Genomic DNA, 27,836 nt, shown 5'->3' with positions numbered 1-27,836 from the left:
TGCCGAATGCCACCTCGTCCCCAGCATTTCCCCTGGCTGCCTCAGAGAAGAACTTCAACGCCAGGTCCCTCGCGGGCGGGGCCCTCGACAGGGAAACCTCTGCCAAAGAGAAGTGATCCTGGGCTCCACGCTGGCGGCCAGTGCCTGGGCGCGCAGCCGTAGACCCGGCGCTGCCCACCCCGCGCATCCCGGGCGGGGCGCGGCCGCAGATAGCCCGCCTCCCTTCCACCGTCTCGGCACCCGCCCGCAGCGGCCATGGGGGCGCGGCTGGGGCGACGGGCAAGGGCAGCGGCCGGATCGGATGCCCCTGCGGCAGAGGGCTCCGGGCCCGCGCCCTACGAGCGCCGGGTGCGCTGGCTGCGAGAGATCCAGTCCACGCTCCGTGAGCGGCGACCGGAGCGCGCTCGGCAGCTGCTGCGCCTCCTGCGCCAGGCGAGAGAAGCGGGATGGACCGGATTTGGGGCGGGGGGGGGGGGGGGGGGGGGGAAAGGACGGTCAGGGCGGAGCCGGGGCTACGAGCTTCGGGACAGGTGGGTTCCTAGCGAGCACAGTGGGTTTTGCAGATGTTTAGGTTCTTGCATGGAGGGAGGGCACGGATGAAAGGAAGGGCCAGGTCGGGCTGGGGGATTGCTTGCCAAAGATTGGGCTGGCACGTTGGGGCACTGGGATTTGAAGTCTGGTGTGTTGTGTGTGTTGAGGGACCACCAGCCTGTAACTAAGAGACCGCATTTGGACCTCCTCAAGAGTTGGAGTGGGTGAGGGTAGGGACACCTCATGCGGAAGGACAATGGGAAGAGCGCAGCTCCCCATCCTGCAGGAAGAAAGGAAGCACGGATCCCGGAGAAAGGGTCCTGAGAGGCTCAGACATTATGACAGCCCAGACAAAGCCATGGCGCACGCATCACCCATTCTAACAGGCAGCTTCAACCCCTGAGAATACACAACCATATTTGTACATGACAATACCACATCTGGGCCCTTGGGAGACACATTTGGTACCCTAGCCAGAGATCCTGAGTCCAGAGTTGCCCTAGGTGACAGGGATGCCTATTCCAGCACTTCCCCTGGGCACATCACTTTCCATTCAGCCTCCTCACCCCCTGCAGTAGCTGCTGCCCCCACCACTGAAGGTAGATGCTTAGAGCTGGAGAAACTGAGAGAAGCAATGAGCCAGGACACAGGTGGAAAACTGAGAGATGGTGTCTAGGGATGTCTCTTAGAGAGGACTGAGCTCTATCTATCCTATGACAAGAAAGGGAGGAAGGAGGAAGGAAGGAAGGAAGGAAGGAAGGAAGGAAGGAAGGAAGGAAGGAAGGAAGAAAGAAAGGATAAACTAGGCATGGTGGTCCAGGCCTGTATTCCCAGCACTTGGGAGATGGAGGCAGGAGATCAGGAGTTCAAGGTCAGCCTCAGCTACATAGCAAGTTCAGAACCAACCTATAATGAGAGGAAAGGAGAAGAGAGAAGAGAAGAACAGAGGAGAGGGGAGGAGGAGAGGAGAGGAGAGGACAGGAGAGGAGAGAAGAACAGAGGAGAGGGGAGGAGAGGAGAGGAGAGGAGAGGAGAGGAGAGGAGAGGAGAGGAGAGGGAATCTCAGAGATAATCCAGGGTCAGACACTTCCAGTCCTGCTCTTCGGCCACTACTGAGTGTCTTCTCTGTAGACTCAGCAGTCTGGTAAAGTGGGGCTGTCACTTTAAGAGACACTGACCAAGCCAGTAGAAGGTAGGCTGCTGCCTGGGGCTCTGTCTGGGTCTGTCCAGACTCCAGGCCTCCTTTCTTCTGGATCCTCCCACTAACTGGCATCTGTGGCTTGAACCATATTGAAAATACAAACAGGAGAGCAACTGCCAAACAGCTCCCAGCCAGGCATATTGCCTAGAAATACAGATCGCTATCTGGGATGGTGGAGTCCAAGACACCGGCTTGTGGTTTCCCTGGAAGCATCTGGGAGTGAACCAACCTCAGAGAGCAACCTAGTCCCCTCCTTGTATCCTAGAAGTTGAGATTTGAGGCGTATCCAGGACCCTATCCTGTCCCATAACCTGCAGGAACTCTGTAATTGCAGTCCATTGTGTTCCTGCTGCCCGGTCTGACTTCCTGTGTGCTCAGGACAGCACCTTCTCTGGCTAAGGGGTTAGAGTGTCACACATGGAAGTCGGGTACTTGTAGGCCACCTGCATGTCCTCTAAAACACCCATTGTGTGATGCCTTTAATCTCAGTATACAGGAGGCTGAGACGGGTAGGTCTCTGAGTCCTAAACCAGCCTGGAATGTATAGCAAGTTCCAGGCCAGTCGGGCCTCTACAGTAAGGCCCTGTCTTGGAAAATAAAAGCAAATCAAGATGCTCAGCCTTCGGTCAGACCTGTAGGTGTAGGTCAGACCTGAAGGGCCAGGGCCCTGACCCCGAGGTCTGGTTGAAGAGAAGAAGCCAGGGAAGTTGGGGAGGGTGTGGTGGCCAAGCCCAGAGAGCCATGACTCTGCAGATTCTGTAGTTTCTGGTGGCACTGCTCCTAGCGTTTGACCGTCACCAACAGAACGAAGGGTAAAGATCACGTGTGTTTCACAGAGCGACCCTGCTAGGCCCGGGATGCAGGTGGAAGGCTGGGAGCCCTGAGCAAAGGTGACTAGGTATGAGGTCTGAACCTTGGCAGCAGCAAAGGGAGAACGGAGCTCCACTTGATGAACTGGGATAGAGGGAAAGGATGCTCGGTGAGTCCTACAGGACTGGACAGGGTATGGGCCCCCTCTGCATTCTGGAAAGGGACATAAGGCCACCAAATGAGCAAGCTGAGTGTGAGCTGCTTTGGGGAACGTGATCTGGGGAAGAGGCTGACTCCCAGAGGAAAAAGATTTCAAGAGACCTTGGGGATAGGAGGGAAACAAGGGACCCAAAGGGAATGCTAGAAGCATCAGTATTTAAGGCTATTAGAGGAGTAAGATATCACAACAAGACATTATACACCCAACAACTAGCCTGAGTAACCCGATTATTACACACACACATACAAACACACATACACACAAATACATACATACACATACACATATATACACACATACATACATACACATATATACACACATGCATACACATATACACACACACATACACACACATATACATACATACGCATACATGCACCACACACACATACACACCACTCGAGGCCTTACTATGCCCTCTCTCTCTCTAGACACTTGACTGCCACCATATGTTGAGAAATTCCAGGAAACTGGAGAAGAGGGGATGGTTAGAAACTTGGGAACCAGCGAGGGGTGTGTCTTCTGGCTGGCTGGGAGAAGGAAAGCCCTAACTCCCGGCTTACTCAACCATCACTTCACCACCCCTAGGACCTGGGCCTTGAAGGGAACCTCCTCACTGACATCCTCTACAGGAATGTGGCTTTGCTTAACCTGGTGGACCCCATCTCCCATGACTTGCTGGTGAACCTGGCCCGGGACCTGCAGTGCCCCAAGAAGGTGAGGTCAGCAGACATAGGCCTGGGGGAACTTGGGTTCTCATGCTTGCTTAGGCCTGAGGCTAGTCTTCAAGAGCAGCTTCGGGAGCAGGTCTGAGCTGTTTTGTTGAGCCCGAAAACCGTGCTCTTAGGTAAACCTGTTTCCCGCTGGCAGTGCTGCATGCCCCACCTGAGCAGAAGACCCATAGGAACACAGAACACAGCCTGTCTTGATGCAGCCACTATCAGAACCTTATATCCTTGTTCCCGGGTCAGAAGAGAGATGCCGTCGGCTGAGGCCCCTGGTCTCTATCCTACTTGGACACCTTTGGGGGTTGGGTGTTCACTCGATCCCTTCCACGGCTACTTGGGTCACAAACAAGTCCTGTGTTGTGCTAAGTTGGAGCCTGCCATCTGCAGCCTCTACCTCCTTGGTCCCTGTTCTGACAACACCTGCAGATGTCCCACCGTGAGCATGGACACAGCACTGGCCTGTAGGTCTGTGGTCAGCCATGAGTCCCCAAGAATCTTAAGCACAGTGAAACCCCCCCAACATGAAGTAAGGGGTCCACTGTAGGTTCTGTCAGCTCTGAGACCCACATTGGTGCTCAACTGGTTAACCCACAGCCATCCCAGTAGCCATCTAACTGACTGTCACTGTGTGTGTGTGCTCTGGGGGCTGCTTATAGTATAAAAGATTGTTCTAGGTAATTGCGCATTCTCAGTGTCAGCTTTGTGGAAAGCACACCTTGTGTGTCCCAAGCTGGGCCTCTTTGGGGATACAATTAGGACCAAGAACAAACTGTGCAGTCTACTAAAACATCAAGCCCCGGCCCTATCAGCCCAGACCCAGGCCCCACGGGCACAGCGCAGCTTGGAGAATGAGGGGAGAACGTGCTGACCTGGCTCGTTCCTATTCTCTGGGACTGGCGTCTCTGGAATAGGGCTCCCTCAAGGGGCTTGGTCTGGCCTCTTCCTTGTGGCAAGTCCCCTGTGGGTGTTGAGGGTGGCAAGCTGCTGGTTGATAGCTTGAGCTACTGGCCTTAGGCCTGAGGACAGGGAACAAGGGCCCATTGTCTGGGCTTCCTCCCTCCCTTGGGGCACTGCGGGCCTCAGACTAGCCTGTCCAATTCCCAGCAGGCAGCCTCTCTTGGCTGTGTGCCAGGTTTACAGCCGGGGGCGGAATGGAGGGGGTTCAGGCACATCCTCATCATGACGTGTGTGTGTGTGTGTGTGTGTGTGTGTGTGTGTGTGTGTGTGTCCTCACCCCCATCCCTATAGGACCAGGAGCCCTGGAAGTCCTCCGATAAGATCTGTCGGCAGCTCATCTACCACCTCACTCCTCACTCCAAGCGAAAGCCCCACCGGAAAACCCAGAACAGGTAAGGAGAGCCCAGCCACACCGCCCTTGCCGTCTTTCGGGGCCCCTTCTCTGAAAGCTAAGTGTGCAGAAATCTCATTCTGTGACTCCCTTGCCTTCATCTCCATTAAGGCTCCAGCCCTGACAACCACCGTGGTCCACAGCCCCAGATGCCCCTAAGCCAAGCTGCCCACTCCACATGAGTTGCTTTTCATTTTTTCCAGGACAGTGATACTTCCTGCCATTCCCTGGCCCCTTTGTCCCCTGTCCCTTTTCAGGACCTGTGCTTCCCTGGGTCCCAGGTACTCAGGTAAAATCTTCATAAGGACAGATTCTGAGCCTCCCATTTCACACCGAGTTAGGAGAGGGAAAGGAGCGCGCCCAAGCTGTTCCCTCCCTGATTACCCTGCAGCCCTTTGGGAGCTCATCCGCTCCAGACTTCCTGATGCAGAGACCTCCACAGCCTCTTGATAGCGTACTCTGTGTGTGGTCCCATTTTAGGGACCTCATGACACAGTCGCAGCCCAGAACCAAAGGTCTAGAACCACAGCTGGGAGTTGACCCCATCTCTATCCCCCGCCCTGTCTTGTTCTTATGCCTGCGACCCAAGGTGAACCCAGAACCCACAAGACCGCTTCCTGCTCTAGCAGATGGGGCCCTAGTGATGTTCTCGCTGACATTAGTAACCTGCCACAAAGCAGTCCTGTCTTCCTATAATAGGGCTGTGAATCAAGGGTAGGAGAGAAAGCGAAAGTGGGCCTGGGGCCCTGGAGGACCCTCCCCCAGTCTCTAAGTGCCTCTTTCAGCTTAACGCAGGGAGGCCTCCCTAGCAATCCCTAAGCCCACATTATCTCCTCCCTCCCCACTTCACTATCCTGGGCCTGTCCCATCTCAGGGCCCCAAACACTGAGAGGACCAGAATGATCCCATATCCACTCATGAATATAATAGGATAATGAAAAATTTTCATTATCCTAAAGGATGCTGCTTCTAGAGAGGCACAGAAAAGAGGATGTGGGTTTGGGGAGCTAGAGAGACGGATGGCTCTGCAGTTAAAAGCACCAACTACTCTCCCAAGTGACCCGGGTTCAATTTCTGGCATCCACAGGACAGTTCACAACAGTCTGTAACTTCAGTTCTAGAGGACCTGACACCCTCACACAGACATACATGCAGGCAATACACCAATGTACATAAAGTAAAATAAATCTTAAAATAAAAGTTACAAAAGTATAGGCTCAGGGATCAGAGCACCATGATTTAGAGCCCTGGTCTCCACTTCGCAATGCACAGCCAAGGGGTCTTTTTCATTTCTCTTAGTTCCCTTGTAGAATGGGCCATCACTTATACACCCTTGAGCTGTCATGGAAATAAATAATATTAGCAGACACAAGAAGCACAACAATAATAGTCTGCATATAGACCCTTGATCATGTATGCAATCCTCACTACAACCCAAACTGAGCTCAGGAAGATTCCCAGCATTGCCTTTAGCCACCAACTTAAAAAAGGTTTCCTTATTTTTATTCTTCAAATGTATGAGGACTTTCCCTGCATACACCGTATGGGCACTGGGCATATACTTGGTGCCTGGAAGGGCCAGATGGTGTAACTTGGAACTACAGTCACAGACGGTTGTTAAGCCATGATGTGGGTGCTAGGAACTGAACTTGGGTCTTCTGAAGGAGCAGCAAGTACTCTTGACGGCTGAACCATCTCTCCGGTCCCAGAAGTGGCATTTTAAGCCAGGCTTTGCCAGGTCGGAGGACCTAGGTTGCCATTGGCGGGCAGTGGTCTGTGGTGGCTGGGGTTCTGCCTGGGCCTGGGCTCTGGCTCAGTGTACCCACCCGCATCCTCTCATAGCCTCAAGAGCGGCCTCCAGAAGACTCTGCTGGCAGGGGAGACCGTGGACCTTTCTGGTATCCCGCTGTCTGCCCGGGATGTGCAGCACATAACCCGCTACCTGAGCAGCCACGGTGTTGAGCTGGTGGTCTTAGACCTGAGCTTCACGGAGCTGAGCGATGAGCTGCTGCACCTGTTGCTGCCCAGCCTCTGGGCTCTGCCCCGCCTCACCCAGCTGCTGCTCAATGGCAACCGACTGACGCGGGCTGCTGCGCGCGAACTCACGGAGGCTATCAAGGACACCGCCAAGTTCCCCGTGTTGGCCTGGGTCGATCTGGGTAACAATGTGGACGTGTCTTCACTTCCCCAGCCCCTGCTGGTTGGCCTGCGGCGGCGACTCAGTCAGCACACCTCACTCCCCACCATCTACGAGGGGCTGGACTTCGAGCCTGGGGGTGGCACGGCTGGGACCACGGCGGCTGTCTCCACCTGGGGCTCTGCAGCGAATGAGCCGGGGCTAGAGCCGCAGGGTTGTTGTGCTAGGTGAATAACTGGTCCTGCTTCATTGGTACTGACTGAGGTCTTTTAAGAATGAGGTCCTGGGGGGCTCACGACGTCCCACAGAGAGACAGTGCAAATACTCAACTTGGGGTGAAGTGGGTGAAAGAAGGGGTTCATGGGAGACAGGCCAGCCAGCCCAGGCTAGGGCTCCACCACACCCAGCAAAGAGGGGACCCAGCACCCACAGTCCAGACCTTCCAGGAAAGGATGCTATCGATCCCTTACCTCAGGCTTCATCCACTGCAGACTTCAGACTCGCTGAGCTCCAGGCTTGCTGCAGAGGTAGGAAAACCCCACCCGCCCGGAGTGGGTGGATTACAGCCATGCTGATGCCCCCTTAGCGCTCACTGGCAGGGCGCCATGGAAACCAGGGTGTAGTGGTCATGGATTCAATGGTGTGGACTCAGGAGTGCGAGGAGGCATGTCTGCGCAGCATTTGAGCTCTCTACGTTTGGGGGCTTCAGGAGAGCAGGCTGGGAGTCACAGACAGGCAGAGCTCTGCGTGGAGCCCACAGCAAGTACAATCGGGGCCCCTCAGTGTGCGCCGGGCTAGGGACAAGGCTTCACACACCAAAGGCAAGGCCACAGGGGTTCTGAGGGGGCGACTCTGGGTTTGTCTCCCACAGGGCACAGCGCTGCCCACTCTCCCTGGCTCTAATCTCTAGGCTTCCTGTATAGGGTGAGGAGATCTGGCTGGCTGGAGATGAGCTGTAGTGTTTCCTCTAGTTCTGGGGTCACACAACTTGTAAGGGGTGGAGGTGGGTCCCGCTAGCATCGGGCGTTCTTGGAGGGCAGAACAGACCTAAGGGTCTCTCTCTAGGGAGTTGCTATCTTCCTTTCTCAAATCCCTCAAGGGGGATTCTCAACTAGAAACCTAATGTCTGACTGTTCTCACTGCCCTGTTTAGGAGACCAGAGGTTTTAGCTCAAGCAGTAAGAGAGGCAGAACATGTGGGGAAGGGACTCAGAGAAGCCCTGGGTGGGGAAACCAGTGGCCTAAGGCCTCTGTGTAGAGCCAAGACTTAAGGCCTGGTGGCAGTAGAGGGCAACCTCAGCTTTAAGGTAAAGGCTTGGGGTTGGAGACTCACCCTGGACTCATCTGCCCAGAGCCCACTAGCTCTGACTCCCCCACCTCACTGTCTGTCTTCAGGTGGACTATGGACACTATTTAGCCCCCCCAAAAACACCAGTTCCAGCACATCCCCAGATCAGTGGCCAAGAAGGGAGAGGGCTGGATTACATCAGCTCCCAGGCCTGAGACAGAGGTCCCAGGAGGAAAAGGATTTCCCCTCATGCTCCACAGCTTTGGACACTGCTTACCGAGGGGCAGTGAGAAGCGCAGGGCCCCAGGCTCTGCTCTGTACTTACTGGGGGACCTGGCTAGGTCCTCGGCTTCTTTGAGCCTGGGACCCAACATCCCCCTCCCTCTGTTAAACAGAGCTTGCTGCCTTGGATCCTGGTACTCAGTGCTTCATCTAGAGGTACCACTCCGGTCTCCGCCCCTCCCGCCCCCCTTCCCCCCCCCCCATGCCGCACTTGTTTTACAGACATGGCTTGGAATTATAGAACTTCCCCTGTGCCTTACACACTTAGGACAAGGTTTTGGGCTTCCTGGAGCCAGGCAAAGCTGAGTAGGGAGTCTGGGTCACCGGAAAAGGAAGGCTAACTTTGGACCTAGCAGACTGATAACCCATCACATGCTCAGGCAGCTGTTGAGCTCTCCCTGTAATTCCTTGCTGTAGAAAATCGGTGCTCAGGGGCTCCCCTGGCATTCCTACTCTCTGCCCACAGCTGGTCTGAAGCCAGCCCACGAACCTTTAGGTATCACCGCTCAGCGAGATTCCTCTTAGGATGATGTGTGAGGGTCGGAGTCAGGTGTCCCCGGCAGCTTCCAGGCAAGTCCAGGTGGCAGCAGATGGTCTCAATGTCTCCACCTTTTGGAGGCATGTGACGCAATAGCTGAACCAGATCCTGAGAGAGCTTAGGAGCTGTGGGCGAAGTTGGTCTTGCTGCGATGCAAGTGGTCCTGGCTGGTCACGGAGTTCTCATGACTACCAGCAGGGAGATTCCATGGGCAGGGACAGAGATTTCCAGAAGTGAGAGAGGGCTGTGTCTTGTCTTTGTGCAACTGTAACAGAACACCACATCCTGGTAACTTATAAACAACAGGAGTTTACTTAGCTCATGGTTCCAAAGACTGAGGAGTCGGACGGAAGGGCTGCATCTGGCGAGGGCTTTCTTGCTTTGTCATTGTATGGATCACAGGCCAAGAGAGCCTGAAAGGAGCCCCAGTGTGACAATAAGAACTTCCATGAATGAGGGCAGAGTCCTGCTGACCTAATCACTCTTTAAATCACATCTCCTATGGTCCAGACCCATCACTTCTATCAGGGTGGTCCATTTGGGAACTAAGTACAAACTCCTCCTTGTCCTACTAAAGTGAGGAAGAAATGAGGTTTGAAAAGAGCCTGCCATGTGAGGGGTACGAGCCAGCATGTAGTATCAGTAAGTTCAACCAGGCGCTGTGTGTGGTGAGGTTTGGCAAGAAATAGGCTGAAAACACATCAGTCATCTATCTGTCTATCTGCTATCATCTGTCTACTATCATCTATGTATGTATCTATCTAATCTATTATCTATATCTATATCTCTATCTATTATCTGTGTTATTATGTATGTATGTATCTATTTATCTATCATCTATCTATCTATCTACCTACCTACCTACCTACCTACCTATCTATCTATCTTAGCCCTGAGAATTGGCCTCTGGCCTTGGAGCACACTTTTTTACTGCACTGACTCCCAGTCCTCCATTTGTTTACTTACTGACTTAGCCAGAGTCTTGTGATGTAGCCTACGCTAGGATTGAACTGTCAATCATCCTGCTTCTACCTTCTGAGTGCTGGAATCGCAAGCCTGTGCCACTGTGTCTAGCAGGGTCTTTCTGGGAACCCAGAATCACAGGCAGCAGGGCCCTGTTGCACCCTGGTTTTCTCCAGGTGTAAAAGGAAAGCACACTTGGCCTGGGAGATTATTGCCGATTGCCACCACCACCGCTGCCATGTCCACCAACAGAAGCCTCCAGCGTTTTCTTCCCAACTGCATACTTTTTGTTTTTTGAAAACAGTATTTAAAAAGCAAGCTGTTGTGAGTGGGGTGGGGTGGCACATGCCTGTAGGCCACCCTCAGCTATATCGTAAGCATCCATAAAATTGCAACATAATAAAGCAAACACACTGGGACAAGTTTAAAGCGTGCGCCGCAGTTTTATCGTATTTACGCATTCGTGAAAACCATGGCAGTAAATGTGTCTGTCACCCCATGCCTGCTGTGCTCCCTGCTGACTCACTTCCTTTCACCCCTACCTCTCAAAAGCCATTGATCTGTTCTATCCCATAATTTAGTTTCCATTTTCTAGATTTAGATCAGTTCATGGGATCATACAAATACATACTATATATACATATATACTCTATATACATATTTAAAGCAGTAGAATTATTTTGATACTCACCTATAGTATTGCGTGCATCAAGAATTTTTGAATAGTATTTCATGGGCGTAACACAGCTTATCCATGAACCTGTTGATGGATGTTCAGTTGTTTCTAGGTTCTGGCTATGACAGACAAGGCCGCTATGAAAATTCATTACTAGTTGTGGCATGAGCCTTACCTTTCTCTTGTAATTTCTCAAGTAAGCACCCAGGTATGTATATTAATTAGTCTTTCGTTGCTCTGAGGAAATACCTAAGAAAACAACTCAGTGGAAGAGTTTATTTTGGCTTGTTATTTTAGGGGTGTCTGTCCATGTTAACTTGGTCCCTTGGCCCCATATGCCTGGGCCTGAGAGAAGGCTAAACATGTTCACGCAAAGGCACTCACCTTGTAGCTGCCAGAAAAGAGAGAAAGGATGAGGGTGGGCAGGAGACAAAGATAGACTTTGGGTAACCTTTTTCCACCAATTCAAAACCCATTGATGAAGCAGTCCACTAATAATCCAGTCAGCTCTGTAGAGCACCCCCATGAATTGAATCATCAATACATCAGCCTTTAGGGGCCACTGCTTATATCCCAACCATCTAGAGTAGAATGGCCAGGTCACATGGTCAGTGTCTCTAACACTTTGAGACAGTGTTACACTGATTTTCAAGGTCTGTATGTAATTTCACAGTCTTGCTGGTAGTGTGCAGGATTTCAGGTTACTAACTGAAAACGTTGATAATTATTAGTGTGGTGTGGGGCTGGGGCGATGAAAGACAACTATCCGGACTTAGTTTTCCCCTACCTTATCTACATGGGCTCCGGGAACTGAACTCAGATTACCAGGCTTGCACAGCAAGAGCCTTTACCCACTGAGCCATCTCGTTGGTCCTATGGCTTTTAATTTAATTTCACTATTGTCTGAGAATGCAGTGTGGCTCTGGAGTGTTTGAATTTTTTGATTAGTTTTACAGCTCACCATATGGCCAATATTGGCAAATGTGTGTTTGTAAAGAATGTATATTCCATTGCTCCTGGGTATACGTATTAATTAAAGTCAGGGTCGTTGATAGTATTGTTTAAGTCTATACTGTGCTTGCTGATTTCTCCCTATTTGTTTTCTCTGCTGAGAGGGAACACTGACGTCTCTGACTGTAATTGTGGGTTGGCTGAAGGGGGCGCGGTGCGATTGGTAATAAAAGATCGGTCAGACTAGCTTAATACAAAATATACAGCTTTAATAAACAGAGGAAAGACTTACACCAAAATCCCAACGATCCGTCTGGACGCAGGAGCCAGGCGAGGGGGGGGGGGTTGTCGGGGGGGGGGGGCTTTCACCCGCCAGGTTTATAGGTAAACTTTTGCCTAAGGGCGACACGCCCCATGAACAGAATGTGATTGGCTGAACTCCCCTATCAGTTGGCCTATTTCTTACTGATGTCTTACCACTTTTTTTGCTTTGTATGTTCTGAAGATTTGTTTTTGGGAGCATAAATGCTTAAGTCTGCCACAGATCCTTGATTAATTGCCCTGCTATCATCATGAAAGGACCATTATCATAATTGGGCAATAATTCCTTCTTCTGAATGTGCTTAACTGATATTAGTCACACAATGCTTAACAATCAAAGCTAGATTATCATTAATAGCTAGGTTTTATGTCAACTTGATACAAGCTAGAGTCATTTTGGAAGAGGGAATCAGTTAAGAAAATGTGCCCACCAGACTGGCCTATTCATAAGACTGTGGTACATTTTGTTAATTTGTGATTGAAGGGGGTGAGCCCAGACCGTGGTGGGTGGTGCCATCCCTGGGCTGGTGGTCCTGAGTTCTATAAGAAAGCAGGCTGAGAGCAGCTTGAGCTGTGGCCTAACGCTCTGCTCTAGTGCCAGAGGACCCAGGTTCGAGTCTCATTTGGTGCTTCGATATGCAATCTCTACTAGATCTACTAGATCGCTATCGATCATGGGGGGGGGGAAGCAAGCAGGCTGAGCAAGAAATGAAGAGGAAGCAAGGGAGCAAGGAAGCAGCACCCTCCAAAGCCTCTGCGTCAGTTCCTGCCTCCAGATTCCTGTCCTAATCGAGTTCCTGTCCTGACTTCCTTCAGTGATGGGCTGTGATGTGGAACTGTAAGCTAAGATGAATAAACCCTTTCTTCTCCAAGTTGCTTTTGGTTGTGAAGTTTCATCACAGCAAGAGAAAGCCTAATTGACCCAGATAGTTTATATGCTTCTCCATCTTTTTATTTTTGCTACTTTTAATTGTGTATGTGCTATTGGATCCCTTGAAGATCTAGTTACAAGGTGACTGAAACCCACCGAATGTGGGCGCTGGGAAGTAAACTCAGGTCCTCTGCAAGAGTGCTCTTAAACACTGAGGCATCTCCAGCCTCCCCAGCCTCTTTTCATCCTTTTTTTTTCTTTATTATGTAAAGGTTTTTCCTTACAATATATTTTGATCATATCCTTCCCCTCCTCAACTCCTCCCAGATACTCTCTGCCTCCCTAATACTTAACCTCATGTTCTTTCTTTCTGTCTTTCTAAAACCAAAAATAAAAATTTGAAACAAAAAAGTAAGTAAAAAACAAAACAAAACAAAACAAAATGAAACGAAAGGCACCCCTCACCAACACACGCAGTCCATTGTGTGCTAGTCAGCTGCTCCTGAGCATGCAGCCTGTCCTGGACTGTGGTTGACAGACTGACTCAGTGACACTCCACTGGAGAAAACTATCATTTCCCAGAAGGCATCAGCTGCACATAACTTCCTGGTCGGGGTGGGACTGTTTATCTGCCTCCTTTCTCAGTGCTGAACCTGCACAGGTCCTGTGCATGCTGTTACAGTCTCTGAGCTAATCAGTCCTGCTGGATCTGGAAGACACTGTTTCCTTGGGGTCATCCACCGTTTCTGGCACCTACAGTCTCCCACTTCCTCTCTACAGCTCCCTAAGCCTTGATAGAAGGGGTTTGGCAAAGACATCCCAATTAGGAATGAGTGCTCCCAAGTTTCTCAGTTTCTGCACATGGTCCAGTGGTGGGTCCCTGTGCTAATCACCATCCACTGAAAAGAGAAAGTCCTCTGACGAGAGCTGAGCAATGCCCTGATCTATGGGCGTAATATCATGCCAATGGAAGGCACTTGATTGCTATGTTCCTTTAGCAGAATGACAGTAGGGGATCTCCCCCTGGAGTGCATGGCCTAGCTAGAGTAACATGTCGTTAGAAGTTACTTTATTTCTGTGTTCCTTTAGCAGAAAAACCAAGGGTAAATCTTCTCCTGGAGCTCATAGCCTGTCTAGTCTCAGATTCCTGGTCACTTTAGTAGGTATGGACTCCACTGAGTAGAGTGGGCCAATCAAAAAGTGGTTGGTTACTCCCGTAACATTTGGGCCACTGTTGCACCAGTCAAAGGGGGGTTGTAGCTGGGTGACTTTTTTTTTTGAGATGGGGTTTCTCTGCGTAGCCTTGGTCGTCTTGGAACTTGCTTTGTAGACCAGGCTGGTCCTGAACTCACTGAGATCCACCTGCATCTGCCTCCTGAGTGCTGGGATTGAAGATGTGTGGCACCAACCCTCAGCTATGCAGCTGGGTGATATTGATGATGATTGTTCTTTGTAGAATGCCTTCCAGTACATCAATGCTAATCTGTGGGAATGAAGCTTCTAATTAGGCATCATCTTGATTCTACCATGTTTGATGGCGCAAGTAAGGGCTATCTTCAACCCTTACCATCACGTTGTAGAAAGTAACCAATAGCCTTGGCAATAGCTTGTAATGTCTTGGGGAGGGGGATAGAAGGTGTCCATGGGACCCTTTCAGCCAGTGATTCAACAAGATTTAACCCATTCCTTTCACTGGAGGTTTTATTTGGTGGCATAAGACATCTAGTTAGAGCCAGGCGGTGGTGGCACACACCTTTAATTCCAGCACTCAGAAGGCAGAGGTAGGCAGATCTCTGTGAGTTTGAGGCCAACCTGATCTACAGAGCAAGTTTCAGGACAGACTCCAAAACTACACAGAGAAACCCTTTCTCGAAAAACAAAAACAAAAACAAAAACAAACAAACAAATAAATAAAAGATGTCTACTTGGGGCTTTGTGTCCCCATTATATGGTGACTTCATTTAAATACTTTTCATATATATATGAAGCTTCTACAATAGTAGGTTTCCATATACATTTTCAAAAGACTTTTCATGTTAGCTGTCCTTCCCCATATTTCCTCTCTTACCCTGCCCTCTCATTCCCCTCTCCACTTAATCCTCCTATTCTAGTTTATTTCTTTATAACACTGTGCTTCCTTGGAAGATGCCCCTCCTCCTGCCCATTACTAGATACCTAATCTCTGTGGTTATTCAGAGTGAAGCATACACATTGAAAAGACAACATGTAAGAGAAAACATGCAATATTTGCTTTTTTAGGTCTGGGTTACCTTACTCAGGAGAATTTTTTGTTCTAGCTCCATCCATTGACATGCAAATTTCATTTCTTAGCAGCTGAATAATATTACATTTTCACTATCCATTCATCAATTAGTGGTCATGTAAGTTGTTTCCAATTTCTGGCAATTTTTGAGTAGAGGAGCAATGAACATGGATGACCAAGTAACTCTGTAGAAAGATGTAGGGTCATTTGGATACATGCTGGATCTTATGGTAGTTCAATTCCCAACTTCCTGAGAAACCACCACACTGATTTCCATAGTGGCTGTCTAAGGTTGCAGTCCCCACCAATGAATAAGCAATGAATAAGTATTCCTCTTTCCCCAAATCCTTGCCAGCATGTATTAATATTTTTTTTAAATATTTATTCATTTATTATGCATTCAATATCTGCCTACATGTGTGCCTGCAGGCCAGAGAGGGCACCAGATCTCATTACAGATGGTTGTGAGCCACCATATGGTTGCTGGGAATTGAACTCAAGACCTTTGGAAGAGCAGGCAATGCTCTTAACCACTGAGCCATCTCTCCAGCCCCATGTATTAATATTTTTAAAAATTTATCTTGATCATTCTGACCAGCCAAGATGAAATCTCAAAAGAAGCTTTAGTTTACATTTCCCTAAAAACTAACAATGTTGAACATTTTTAAAAAAAAATGTTTCTCACTGGGCAATGATGCCACACATCTTTAATCCCAGAACTTGGCAGGCAGAGGTAGGTGAATCTCTGACTCTGAGGCCATACTGGTCTACAGAAAGAGTTTCAGGACATCCAGGGCTACACAGAAAAATCCTGTCTTGGAAAACAAACAACAACAACAAAAACGTTTCTCAGCCACTTGTATTTCATCTTTTGAGAGCTTTCTGTTTAGTTGTATATAACATTTTTAAATTGGGTTATTTATCTTGATTTTTTTTTTTAGTTCTGTATATACTGTAGACACTGACCCTCTAGCAGATACGCAGTTACTACTTTCCATTCTTCAGGCTGACACTTTGCTTGAATGACAGTATTTTTTGCTATACAGAAGTTTTTTCAGCTTCATGAGGCCCCATTTATTAATTGTTGGTCTTGATGTCTATGCTGTTAGTGTCCTATTCAGAAGGTCTTTTTCTATGCCAATGAGTTCAAGACCATTTCCCACTTTCTCTTCTGTCAGATTCAGGGTATCTGGTTCTATGTTGAGGTCCTAGATTCATTTGTAGCTGAGTTTTCTGCAGGATGATAGATATGGATCTATTTTCATTCTCGTACATGCAGCTCCCCAGTTTGACTAGCACTATATGTTGAAGATGCCATCTTTTCTCTAGTGTGTATTTTTTTCTTCTTTCTCAAAACTCATGTCTGTAGGTATGTGGAACTATGTCAGATCATCAATTCTATTCCACTGATCAATGCGACTTCCTTCCTTCCTTTCTCTCTCTTTTTTTCCTTCCTTTCTTTCTCTCTTTTTTCTTCCTTTCTTTCTCTCTCTCTTTCCTTCTTTCTTTCTCTCTTCTTTCTTTCTTTCTTTCTTTCTTTCTTTCTTCCTTTCTTAAGAATAGGATTATAACTGCAATTCACTTAATAAACGTGACGGATTATTTAGAAACTGATTTGCACCTGAAAATGATATTCTAGGCATGACGATACATGCTACTGATTTCACATTAAGAACTAAACACAGGGCTTAAGTCTCTTACTTTGTAACTGCATGTTTGCTGTCTGCTAGGGCACATGATGAATAAGATGCACCTAGCTAGATAGAAACATTTGACTTGCATTATGATATGGGGTAAAGGTCAACGACATCAAAGGAGTGGGAAACAAGAGAAACTAAAGTGAACAAATGGTAATGATTCTTGGAAGATGATTAAAGAGAAATGGTTTGAAACTGCTCATGTCTGAATGCATTAGAACTTGTATAAATAAAGATGGCCTGAGCTAATGGGCTGTCAATTTGAAAGACAACCAGCGGTCAGACTGTTCATTCTTCGCCGACTTCACACATCTGTCCTGCGGCACAGAACCCCACTGGAGCTGGACCCCGGCGTGTCTCCATTCCTTGGTGACCCCCACTGGCCATCAGAACCACTCCATGTTAGGGATCTCACAGCTGCCATACCTGCCAAGGATCCAGAGTGGACAACAGCTACCAAAGAATGGAGCCCACTCAAAAAAGATGAGACCAGGTATTTCCACCAAGAAATACTTCAAGTACCATAACTCCAAATGCGTAGATCCCAGTGTGAAAACACAGGTATGAACAACTAAGATAGTATGCCCCCTCCAGAAGCCAACAACTCTTTTGAAATAGGTACTGAAAAGCAATTTAGCGGAAACACAAGACAAGGACTCCAAAATAGCAAATACAAATAGGTTTAAAGACCTTAAAGGGGAATGAATAAGTGCCTTAATTGAACAAAATAATGAAAACAATTCAAGATATGAAAGTAAAACTTAATGAAGTATTGTATGATACTTTGTGTTCTGACAAATAAAGCTTGCCTGGAGATCAGAGGGCAGAGTCCAGGCAGTGTGGGCATATACCTTTAGTCCCAGTACTTGGGAGGAAGCAGGAAGATCAGGAGTTCAAGGCCACCCTGGCTAAGCTAGATTGAATCAGTCTAAAAGAAACAGAGCCAGGCAGTGGTGGCTCACACCTTTGATCCCAGCACTTGGGAGGTGGAGACAGGATCTTGCCCATTCAGAGGATTGGTAGGGGCTGGACCCCCACCTTTCTGTGACTGTGGCTGCTCCTTTGCTTCTCTCATCTTAGATCTGGATTGGTGGGCAGAAATTGGTTTTATGTTTCTGTAATAATAGATCAGAGCTTTTTGTTTCCAGTAAACTCAGGCACAATCATGGCTAACAACGCAAAACTGAGTCACTCTAAGAAGCACAGCGGAAAATAGAGAGGGCTGAAGCCTGTGAGCTCCCTGGGATCAGCACAGGGGTCTGCAGTATCGTTACCATAGGTCCATGCCAAATGGATGGAATTCTCCAAAGGGCCTTGCAGTCTAAGGAGCTCCATTTGCAAAACATTTATGCGCCATTCCCAGGGGTCACAGCATGGATTCCGTCAGAGATGGGTTAGATTGAAGGGGAGGCTGCTGGGGCAGCAGGAAAGAACTATGGGGACCCAGGTTGGCACCAAAAGGCCATGTCCCTAGGAGACAGAGGTGGGCTGGAGGAGGGACTCACTTTTTAATTTTCTTACCACCCTGCCGAGACAGGATTTTTCTGTGTAACAGCCCTAGTTGTTCTAGAACTCACTTTGTAGACAAGACTGACCTCGAATTCAGAGGTCTGCCTGCCTCTGCCTCCTGAGTGCTGGGATTAAAGGCGTGTGTGTGGCACCACGTCCCAGCTCTTACTTCTACTGTTTACATTGTTACACATAGTTTGTTTCTGAGTCAGGCGAGGTGGTGTGCCTATAATCCTGGCATTGCAGCTTTGAGGCCAGCCTAGGCTTCATCATAAATTCTAGGCCAACCTGGGATACAGAATGAGATCCTGTCAAAAAAAACTAATGATAAATACACTTAAAAAGATGATGACGCTAGTGTGTGCACGTGTGTATGCATTCATGCCATGGGTTTCCAGGGATCACACTGAGGCTTCAGGTTTGCAGGCAAACACTTTTCCCCACCTGATGATGATGATAGTGTGTGTGCACAGTGGACATGTGTCTGTGTACGTGTGTGTCTGCATGTGTGTGTGTCTGCATTCATGGTTTCCAGGGATCACACTGAGGCTTCAGGTTTGCAGGCAAACACTTTTCCCTATCTTTCTTGAGACAGTATCTTCTGGTGTAGCCTAGGCTGGGCCTGGAACTTGAAGTTGCAATCCTCCTGCCTCAGCCTTCTTAGTGAGTGCACATGCCACAGTGCTTGTGTGATCAGAGGACATCACGGTAGTGTTGGTTCTCTCCTTCCAGCACGTGGGGCCTGGGGATTGAACTCAGGTCGTCAGGCTTCGTGGGCATCATCTTTACACACTGAGCCCGCTTGCTGGCCCTACAATCTGTCCTTCAATTACAAAGAACATTCCACTATCTTTTTGCTTATGTTTCAGATGAGGAAGCTGCTATCCTTATCTTTGGTCCTTGGACCTTACCTTTTATTTCCTGGCTACTTTTACAGATTTTCCTTTTTGCCACTTGTTCTGAGTTAATGTGCCTTGTCCTCGTGTTCTTCTGCTAGGAGTTCATTTAACTTGTCAGATCTATGGGTTTAGTTTTCATCAAGATGGAAAAAATATGGCCATTGTTTTTTTCATCTCTTTTGTTCTCCCTTTTGGTGTTCCAGTTTCTTCTCTGGGTCACTTCAAGTATCCCACAGCTCACTCTTTTTCCAAATTTTTTCTCTACATTTAATTTTTGGATAGTTTTAGTTGTGTCTTTTCTTTGTTACTTTGATATTGCTGTGATAAAACACCATGTCCAAGGCAACTTATAAAATAAAGCATTTAATTTGGCTTACAGTTTCAGAGGTTTAAGAGTCTGTGATAGGAAGCAATGGCAATGAGCGCTCACATCTTGATTCACAACCATGAAGCAAGGTGAGAACACGAGGGATTGAGTGAGTCTTTTCCTTCCCAAACAAGTTCCGCCAGCTGAGGACAAGTGTAGAACTATGAGCCTATGGGGCTATTCTCAGTCAAACCACCACAGGCCTCTAATTCATAATCTTCCTTTGCCTGCATTGGAGGTTGAACGTAGGGCTCCATCATGCTAGGCAAGCCTCTACTGTTAGTACTCAGGCATCTGCACTGGCCTGCCCTTGGGGTCCTGACAGGCTACGTCCTCAGCTGCAGCCACTAAGAGCACCTCCTGTGTACATTCACTACGTTCCCTTTCAAACCACCTCCTGTCTCTCCCTCTCTCTCTTTCTGCTTCTCTGCCTGTCAGTCTCTCTACCTCTCTCTTCTCTTTTGCCACTCCTGTCCCCAGAGGCTGGTCTCCCTTCTCCCCATTCACTTCCCCCAGTGAAAAAACTTCTCCACCTGAGATCTGTTGCATGGTGTCTTTCTTTCATGAGCCACTTTTTTTTTTTAATTTACAACATCTGTCATTGAAGTATATATCCCCAGACCTTTGTTTCTCTCCATTTCTGAGATGCGGGTCTTATGTAACCTAGATTGGTCTTGAAATCACTGTGTACTGGAGGATGACCTTGGTCTCCTGCTCCTTCTGCCTCATCTTCCCAAGGTCCAGGATTACAAGCATGAACCACTACACCATACCTGACTCTGACTTTTTGGAGACAGAATGCTATTACTAAGTCAGTCTTAGAACTCCCTGTATTAGCTTCCTGCGTAAATGGGACTACAGGTATGAGCAGCCAGGCCCATCTTTTATTTCCTGTGAAGTGAGTTATCTGCTGTTAATCACACCCAGAAATTCAATTTGGGGCTTTATCCCTCCTCCTCTCTCCAATCATCTTCCTTTAGAACTTTCTACTTAGTATTTATTTACATTTATTTTATGTGTATAAACATTGTGTACTATATGCATAGTGTTTCTGGAGACCAGAAGAGGGTGCTTGATTCCCTGGAACTGGGAGTTACAAATGGTTAGGAGACACCATGTGCTGGGACCTGAGCCTGGGTCCTCTGCAGTGCAGTACACACTCTAACTGCCGAGCCATCTCTCCGACTCCTCTATTTAACTATTTGAATATATGGAATGCAGTTGTAACAATTCTACTAATGCCATTCTCTGCTAATGGAACGTCTGTATCAGCTCAGACTTTTTTTTTATTACTCTCATTGATTTTACTTTCCTGTTTTCTGCATGCCTACCAATATTTGAGTGGATGCCAAGATGTTGGATAGTTTTATATTCTTATAACATCCTTTTAGTCTTATTCTGCTATATACATTTTTGAAATTGTTTGGTTTTGAGCCAGAGTCTCATTCCAGCCCAAGCAGACCTGGCAATTATTCTGTAACCAGTATGGCCTACAGCTCATCTTGATGCTACGGGCACATATCACCACACCCAGCTCTAGGATATACTTAATTGGCTTGAAAAAACAATTTGAAATTTTCAAGTCTTGTTTTTATGACTTGTTAGGCAGGTCCACAGCGGTGCTTGTCCAGGCTAATTGTTCCTCACTTATGAGACAAGACCTTCCTGGGCACTGATAATTAGTCTGCTTTTGTTTGTCTTTCAAATGTAACACCCTCTTTATTTTTCAGTTACTGAAGTCAAACATTAAATAATTTAATTTCAAGGTGTTACTTATACACATAAACCACATGTAATACTGTAACCTTTTACTTGAAAAAGAATGAAATAGTATATTCACCTCCTTGCATATTGTCCATAACACTGAGTCTTTGTGTGTGTGGGGGTGGTATGTACATGTATGTAGGTGTGCTTTACTTATGGCTCTCTGCCTTAATTTCCTTGAGACAAAGTCTCTCACTGAACCTGGTGCTAGACTGGTAACAGCAAATCCCTGTCTGCCCCCTACAATATGGTATCAGAGACTTACACGGTCATGCCTAGCTTTTTACAATGTGCTGGGCATCTGTCTTCATTTGTGTGAAGTAAGCATTTTCGCTTACAAAGTCATCTTCCCAACTCTATGAAGCATTCTGAGGACTCTGTTGTTGCTTTTCTGAAAGGACGTTTGGAAGGACAACCACAGTGGTACCACTCAATGTCACCAGACATTACTGTCCTTACAATTCAACTCAAAGTTAAGTCTCAACTTCAGTACAAAGACACTACACCCTAAATTGGGGCTGGAGAGGCGGCTCGGCAGCGATTAGCACTTGGTGCTCTTCACCGCTGTCCCTGACTCCAACTCTAGGAGATCGGATGCCCTTGTTTGACTTCCTTGGGCACCGAGCATGCACACAGTGCACGAACATACATTGAAGGAAAACACTCATATACATAAAATATATAAACCTTAGAAAATCCTGAGAAAATAAACTTTTCCATAATAAACAACAAAATCTAGCTATTTAAATATAATATATTGTGATTTCATATGAGTATCTTTTAAACTACGTGATGGTGGTACACGACTTTAATCCAATTACTTGGGAGGCAGATGATCTCTGTGAGTTCAAGGCCAGCCTGGTCTACAAGGCAAGTTCCAGGACAGAAACAGTCTCAAAAAACCAAAAAACAAAAACCCCAAAACAAAACAAAAAAAAATCTCTTAAAAATAGGAAACAGTAAATGAAAAAAAAATTATTGACAATATTGAATGTTAAATGTCAGCTGTGGTGGGTTTGAGACGGCTCAATGGGTAAGAGGACACAAACCTGATGACCTGAGTTTGACCCCTGGATCCTATGGTGGAAGGAGAGCCAACTCCTGAGAGTTGTCCTCTGACCTCTGACCATGGCTACACCTCCACCTCCACTCAATAATGAAAAATAAAACTAATAAGACTGGCTTTTAAAAAAACATTTCCTTGCCTATGGACATGGTTATCCTCCTCAATAACTGAGGTTTGTCACAAAGAACCTTGACTGTGTTTTAGTTTTCTCTGTGACCTATCTTTTTTTTTTTTTCCATTCTATGAATGTATGCTTTGATATTTGGGTTCTTGAGAGTGTTGCTCTCAGGATCAGCAGCTTTCTAATGATTGCAAATACTGTGCCTGCCAGAATGTTTTTCATACACACACCAGTCAATCCTAGACTCCTGTCCCTCCTTTATCTCACGTGTACACAAAGCCCAGGGCCAATAACTTGAGAGTTTAAGACTAGTCCTGCTAGTCAGAGCCCACTGAAATTAACCTTGTCTCACGCAGAAGCAGAAACCACCATGGAGGCCCTGAGCCATACTCTCCCCTTGTCTCCTTTGCTTCCTAACTCGACCTTGGTGCGTCTCCAGGCAAGCTGACTTTTCCAGAAAAATCCCATACCTGTTAAAATGATTCAAGACTAATTGACTGGAGATCTAGAATTTGTCAGATTCAGAACCAAGTTATCTATCTTTACCTTTGGTCTGCTTAATAGCCACTTATTACCCACGTCTGTGTGTGGCCTAACGCCCTGTATCAGGTAAAATCTTCTAGAATGTATTGCTAGACCACGAGCCTTCAACAACTCATGAGCCAAGCATGCCATCAGACAACATGAGACCTAGAGCAAGACTTTCCAGCTCACTGGAGCCTTTCCTCTGTCATGTGCTGTTTCATCTCTGTGGAAGACTCAATCAAGAGCAACCTGCAGATATCCTGGGTGCTTTCGCCTTCTATTTCTTAGCTTTGATTCGTGAAGGCTGGCTCCAATAAGGCTGTCCCTGCTTTCTGGTCCACAGGGTGGACTCTCTTTGTAAAGTGTGAACTGGACAACGGGGAACTCCCCTACTTATTAGGAATCCTTTTCCTTCAATAGCTGAGGCCTGGGATTTTGTCTGCTTTCTTTATTTCCAAGGACAATTGTAAATCTAATTACCATTTGCTTTTGTCAATGGTAGAAAAAAAATCCTATATACTTAATTTAATATTAATTAAATTTAACTTAATTAAATATGGAATACTCAGCAAGAAACTTCCCTTGCTGGGATAGTTGATACCACAGATTTATGAGAGTCTAAACATTCCTGTATATAGGAAGATAGTAGCTACGGTCATCAGAACCAATATTACATGTTGATGTGGAATTTCCCTCTGTATGCTGTGAGTATGTTTTATTACCATTGGTGAATGAATAAAACTGTTTTGGCCAATGGCTTAGTAAAACCAGGTGGGAAATCTGAACAGAGATATAGAAAGTAGGCAGAGTCAAAGAGACACCATGTAGCTGTCAAAGGAGAAAATCGCCAGTTGCCAGCCAGAACCTTTACCATAGCCTCAGGGTGATTTACAGATTAATAGAAACGGGTTATTTAAGATGTAAGAATTTGCTGGGCGGTGGTGGTGCATGACTTTAATCCCAGCAGGCAGAGGCAGGCGAACCTCTGTGAGTTCAAGGCCAACCTGGTCTACAAGAGCTAGTTCCAGGACAGGCTCCAAAGCCACAGAGAAACCCTGTCTCAAAAAAACAAAAACAAATAAACAAAACAAAACAAAACAGAAGATGTAAGAAGGGAGCTGGAGAGATGGCTCAGTGGTTAAGAGCGTTGCTTGCTCTTCCAAAGGTCCTGAGTTCAATTTCCAGCAACCACATGGTGACTCACAACCATCTGTAATGAGGTCTGGTGCCCTCATCTGGCCTTCAGGCATACATGCAGACAGAATATTGCATACATAATAAAAATAAATATTTTTAAAAAAGATGTAAGAATTAGCTAAAAATATGCACAAGCTATTGGCCAGTGTTGTAACAGTTTGTGTGATTATTCGCGTCCGGGAACAGTCTCTGCCTACATGTTGGCCTTTTGAGGGGATGAATTACTGCTTCATGGTGTCATCTTTCATTCTTTAAAAACAAACAAAAACAAAACAACAACAAAAAAACCACTCATTTTTATTTTTTTGAGACAGGGTGTCACTATTTATCCCTGGCTGGTCTGGAACGCCATACAAAGACCAGGCTGACCTCAAGCTCATAGCGACCTGCTGGTCTCTGTCTCTCAGCTGCAATAAAAGGTGTGAGCCACCACATCTGGTCTAAACCTGACCATGTCCCCTAGCAAATTTGTCTATCCCAAGAAAGCCTTAAGACACTGGGGGGAGGGCTCGCTCAATGGCAGAGCACTTCCTTAGCACATGTACGGATCTGTATTCAATTCCTAGCCCTCAGCCAGGCCACTCACTCTACAAATAATCCTTTCCCTATTACTACCACACACACACACACGTTATATGCAATATATATACATATTAGTAATTGTTAATAATCCCACAGATTATTAATGATTGTCAGGCAAGCTAAATCTGTAACAATGGACTCCCAAACCCAAAAGGGTAGAAAAACGTACATGATGAGATAAAAGCATCAGACATACTATTATCTCCAAAGAGAAGACAGGGAACCATCGTCCTCAAACCAACACTTCAAAAACATTTAGAAAACAAACTTGCGGTAATCATTTTTCCTGAAGACTGAAAACTGGGCTGGTTAGATGATTCAGTGGGTAAAGGTGCTTGCTGCCAAGCCCAAACATCCCATTTGACCCTCCCAGAATCCAGGCTGTCCCTGGACTGTCACAGGCTTGCAGATTAACAAATAAGGCAAGAAAGGTTTCCCAGAAAAGGGCAGGCTCCACTCCAAGTTCATCAGGGCTTGCACAATATGCGCACATTGGTCAAGGTATGTACATGGAGACATTTCATAACACCTGCAAAATTACCAAGTATCAATGCCTTTCCTTCAAAATCCTAAGTGTTGTATAGTGATGTCCTTGGAGATAAAAACATTCTTTTTATGTGGAAACTCAAGACACGGGATATTTGAAAGGGAAACAGAATCCTCCATCCTGCAGGAAGTTCCTGAAGCTCAGGAACTGAACAACCTAAAAGGAAAGGATTCACCACACTCCTTCCTCCCTAAGCACATATAAGCAGAAAGGACTGCTGCCACACTTAGACAAGCTGAGCTGCCTAGGAGAGCCTCAGGCCTAAACAGGTGAGCCGCCTGCAGGTATGCAGTGCACTCCAAGGTTTATAAGGTGGCGCTCATGCTGGGGTGAGCTCTGGTGGTGCACCTGTCATTTTTTGCTCCTCTAAGAAACCCTTCACCTCTAGTCCTGTAAATATCCCTAATAAAACCCACTGGCTCACCAAGTTAGACTCTACTATCTGAACTTTGGTCTGTTGTTGGTTCCTTACTTGGAATGGGTAGAAGCTTGCTCATACCTCCCAGGAGTCATCATTCAATATGATGAAAAATTGGCTCCAACTTCACATAAGTAGCCCCAAAAATACAAAATAATAAACCAAGAGGAAGAACCTATACAGAAAAGAGGAGCTAAGCTGAGAAAGGGTACAGCAAGAACCTGGGAAGACACCAACGAGGCAAACCAGTGCAGTCTGGACAGATAAAGAGTAACTGATAGCAGATAATGACTCCAGGTCTTTGAGTTGGAAATAGACAGAAACCAAAACCAAGATAAGTGTTGGCGAGGGTATTATTACTCGTAGGGAAAGTCCTTTAGCAATCTACTCCACGGCTCATCAGTAAAAACGTAAGCAATCACGAACAACAAATATGGCAGTAGCAGAATTACCATCAGGAAGACAGGTGGTGAGGAATACTCGCAATAACCAGGAATCCAAGCCAGTGCAGAAAACTGGGACAGCAAGAAATAAGCAGAGACACATTTGAGAGAAATCAGCTGTGAGTTGAAAACAGAAAAAAAAAAATCAAAAAGAGGGAGACAGAATTGCTTCCTGTTCTCAAGGTAAACCCTGATACCCTAAGTTTGATTCCAAGCAGGGTAGAAGAATCAACTCCCAAGAGTTGTCCTAACCTCCACATGTGTGTTGGTGTGCATCCTCAACAATAATTAAGTGTATAAAAAACCCACAATATTTCTAACTTTTAATATACCTCTTAAAAATTTTTGGGAAAGTATCTAACCCAGGCTGGCCTGGAACTAAGTAACAAGCCCTGAACTCAGACACCCACCTGCCTCTGCCTCTTGAGTGCTGGCACAACCTGAAAGTGGTTTCCAATACCAAATAGAGGTCCTGTTAGAAACGCGGACTCACTCTGTCCGTCTGCAGTCTACATGGAGTTCTGCAGAGGTAACGGCTAGGGCAAATTCTAGGTTTGCTTTTAGCTGGGCATGGTGGCACAGATCTTCAGTCATGGCACTCCAGAAGCAGATGGAGTGCATCTCTGAATCTGAGGCCACTTGGTCTACATGATAAACAGGACTACATAGAGAACTCATCTCAACTGTCCCCCACCCACTCCCACCTTATTTTGCAACCCAGTCACGGCTGAGGGTAGAAGGCACTGCTGCTGGCGGGTACGGATGTTATTATTTCACCACACAAACAGCTAGCGACTATGTTCATCCATGATGGCTTAGCTTATGCTTGATTCCAATCCTGAGGAGAGAGCCAATATATGTCAAGTGGTAGAGGCAACAAATTAATTATTAAAGCTGACATGAAACTAAATGAAAATGAAAATTGTTAAAGTGGTTGGTTGCAGCTGTGCAGTAAAGAAATATGGCCAAATACATAGATAAATAAATAATCTTAGGCCAAGGATCTCAAAGAGTACTACAAATGTTAAGAAGTGAACAAAGAAAAAGAAACAAAAACTGACCCCTTTCCTCTTGAGTGTTTCTGTTATAGGTCCATTCCAGAATGAGTTCCTGGCAACACTTTCTTCCAATAGTTGAATGATTCAGGCTGTTTTCCCAACCCATGCTTCTGTCAAATACTCACTTTGCATATCTTATCCTCGTCATGTTAATAATTAATGTGCTAATCAATCCCAAGATGCTAACTACACTGTGTGGAGCCAGCAGAACAGCCACAGTATCAGAAGACTGTCCTCAAACACTGCGGGGCTAGGGTGTGAGACATCTTCACAGTCAGGTTGACGGCGGTTCACAAAGGTTAACTGAGCAAAGTGCCATACGGAGTGCAGGAGCCAAAGAGAACACAGTTACGGGAGCATCTGAGTTAGCCTTCTCTTGGCTCAACTGGGAACTGGCCTGAGCAGTTCTTATCAATAACTGTCATTTGAAAAGTACTGGCACTGTCCCAGCGCGTGTCCGAGGGCGTCAGATTTTAACTTGTTGCCAATGCAAACTACAGATCGAACAGAGAG

The 27,836-nt window shown here is 46.8% G+C and overlaps 2 protein-coding genes and 1 long non-coding RNA gene across 3 annotated transcripts in view; 1 reads left to right on the top strand and 2 right to left on the bottom strand.

The window, feature by feature from the left end:
• The window catches only part of Ggt1 (gamma-glutamyltransferase 1), a 39,255-nt gene extending 30,194 nt beyond the window's left edge, over nucleotides 1–9,061 (bottom strand). The window contains exon 1 of the mRNA XM_048451490.3: nucleotides 9,038–9,061. The gene's annotated coding sequence lies outside the window, so the exon portion shown is untranslated. The remainder of the gene's footprint in view (nucleotides 1–9,037) is intronic.
• Lrrc75b (leucine rich repeat containing 75B) lies at nucleotides 235–10,477 on the top strand. The gene is made up of 4 exons (XM_087898237.1): nucleotides 235–432; nucleotides 3,354–3,482; nucleotides 4,742–4,842; nucleotides 6,684–10,477. Exons 1-4 carry the CDS (start codon nucleotides 256–258, stop codon nucleotides 7,207–7,209), a joined length of 933 nt encoding a protein of 310 aa, XP_087754363.1. The 5' UTR covers nucleotides 235–255; the 3' UTR covers nucleotides 7,210–10,477.
• Nucleotides 10,478–10,854: 377 nt separating this feature from the next.
• LOC148119169 (uncharacterized) lies at nucleotides 10,855–27,404 on the bottom strand. Its single transcript, XR_015735488.1, has 3 exons — nucleotides 27,327–27,404; nucleotides 15,138–15,315; nucleotides 10,855–10,973 (listed from the first exon to the last, which is right to left on the bottom strand). It is a non-coding gene; the product is annotated as an uncharacterized LOC148119169 (long non-coding RNA).
• Between the last annotated feature and the right edge of the window lie 432 nt (nucleotides 27,405–27,836).

Source organism: Myodes glareolus, chromosome 18, assembly GCF_982192425.1.
Source record: "Myodes glareolus chromosome 18, mMyoGla1.1, whole genome shotgun sequence".
Classification (NCBI taxonomy): Eukaryota; Metazoa; Chordata; class Mammalia; order Rodentia; family Cricetidae; genus Myodes; species Myodes glareolus.
The sequence above is the reverse complement of the archived record's forward strand: the minus strand, read 5'-3'. Positions and strand labels throughout refer to the sequence as shown.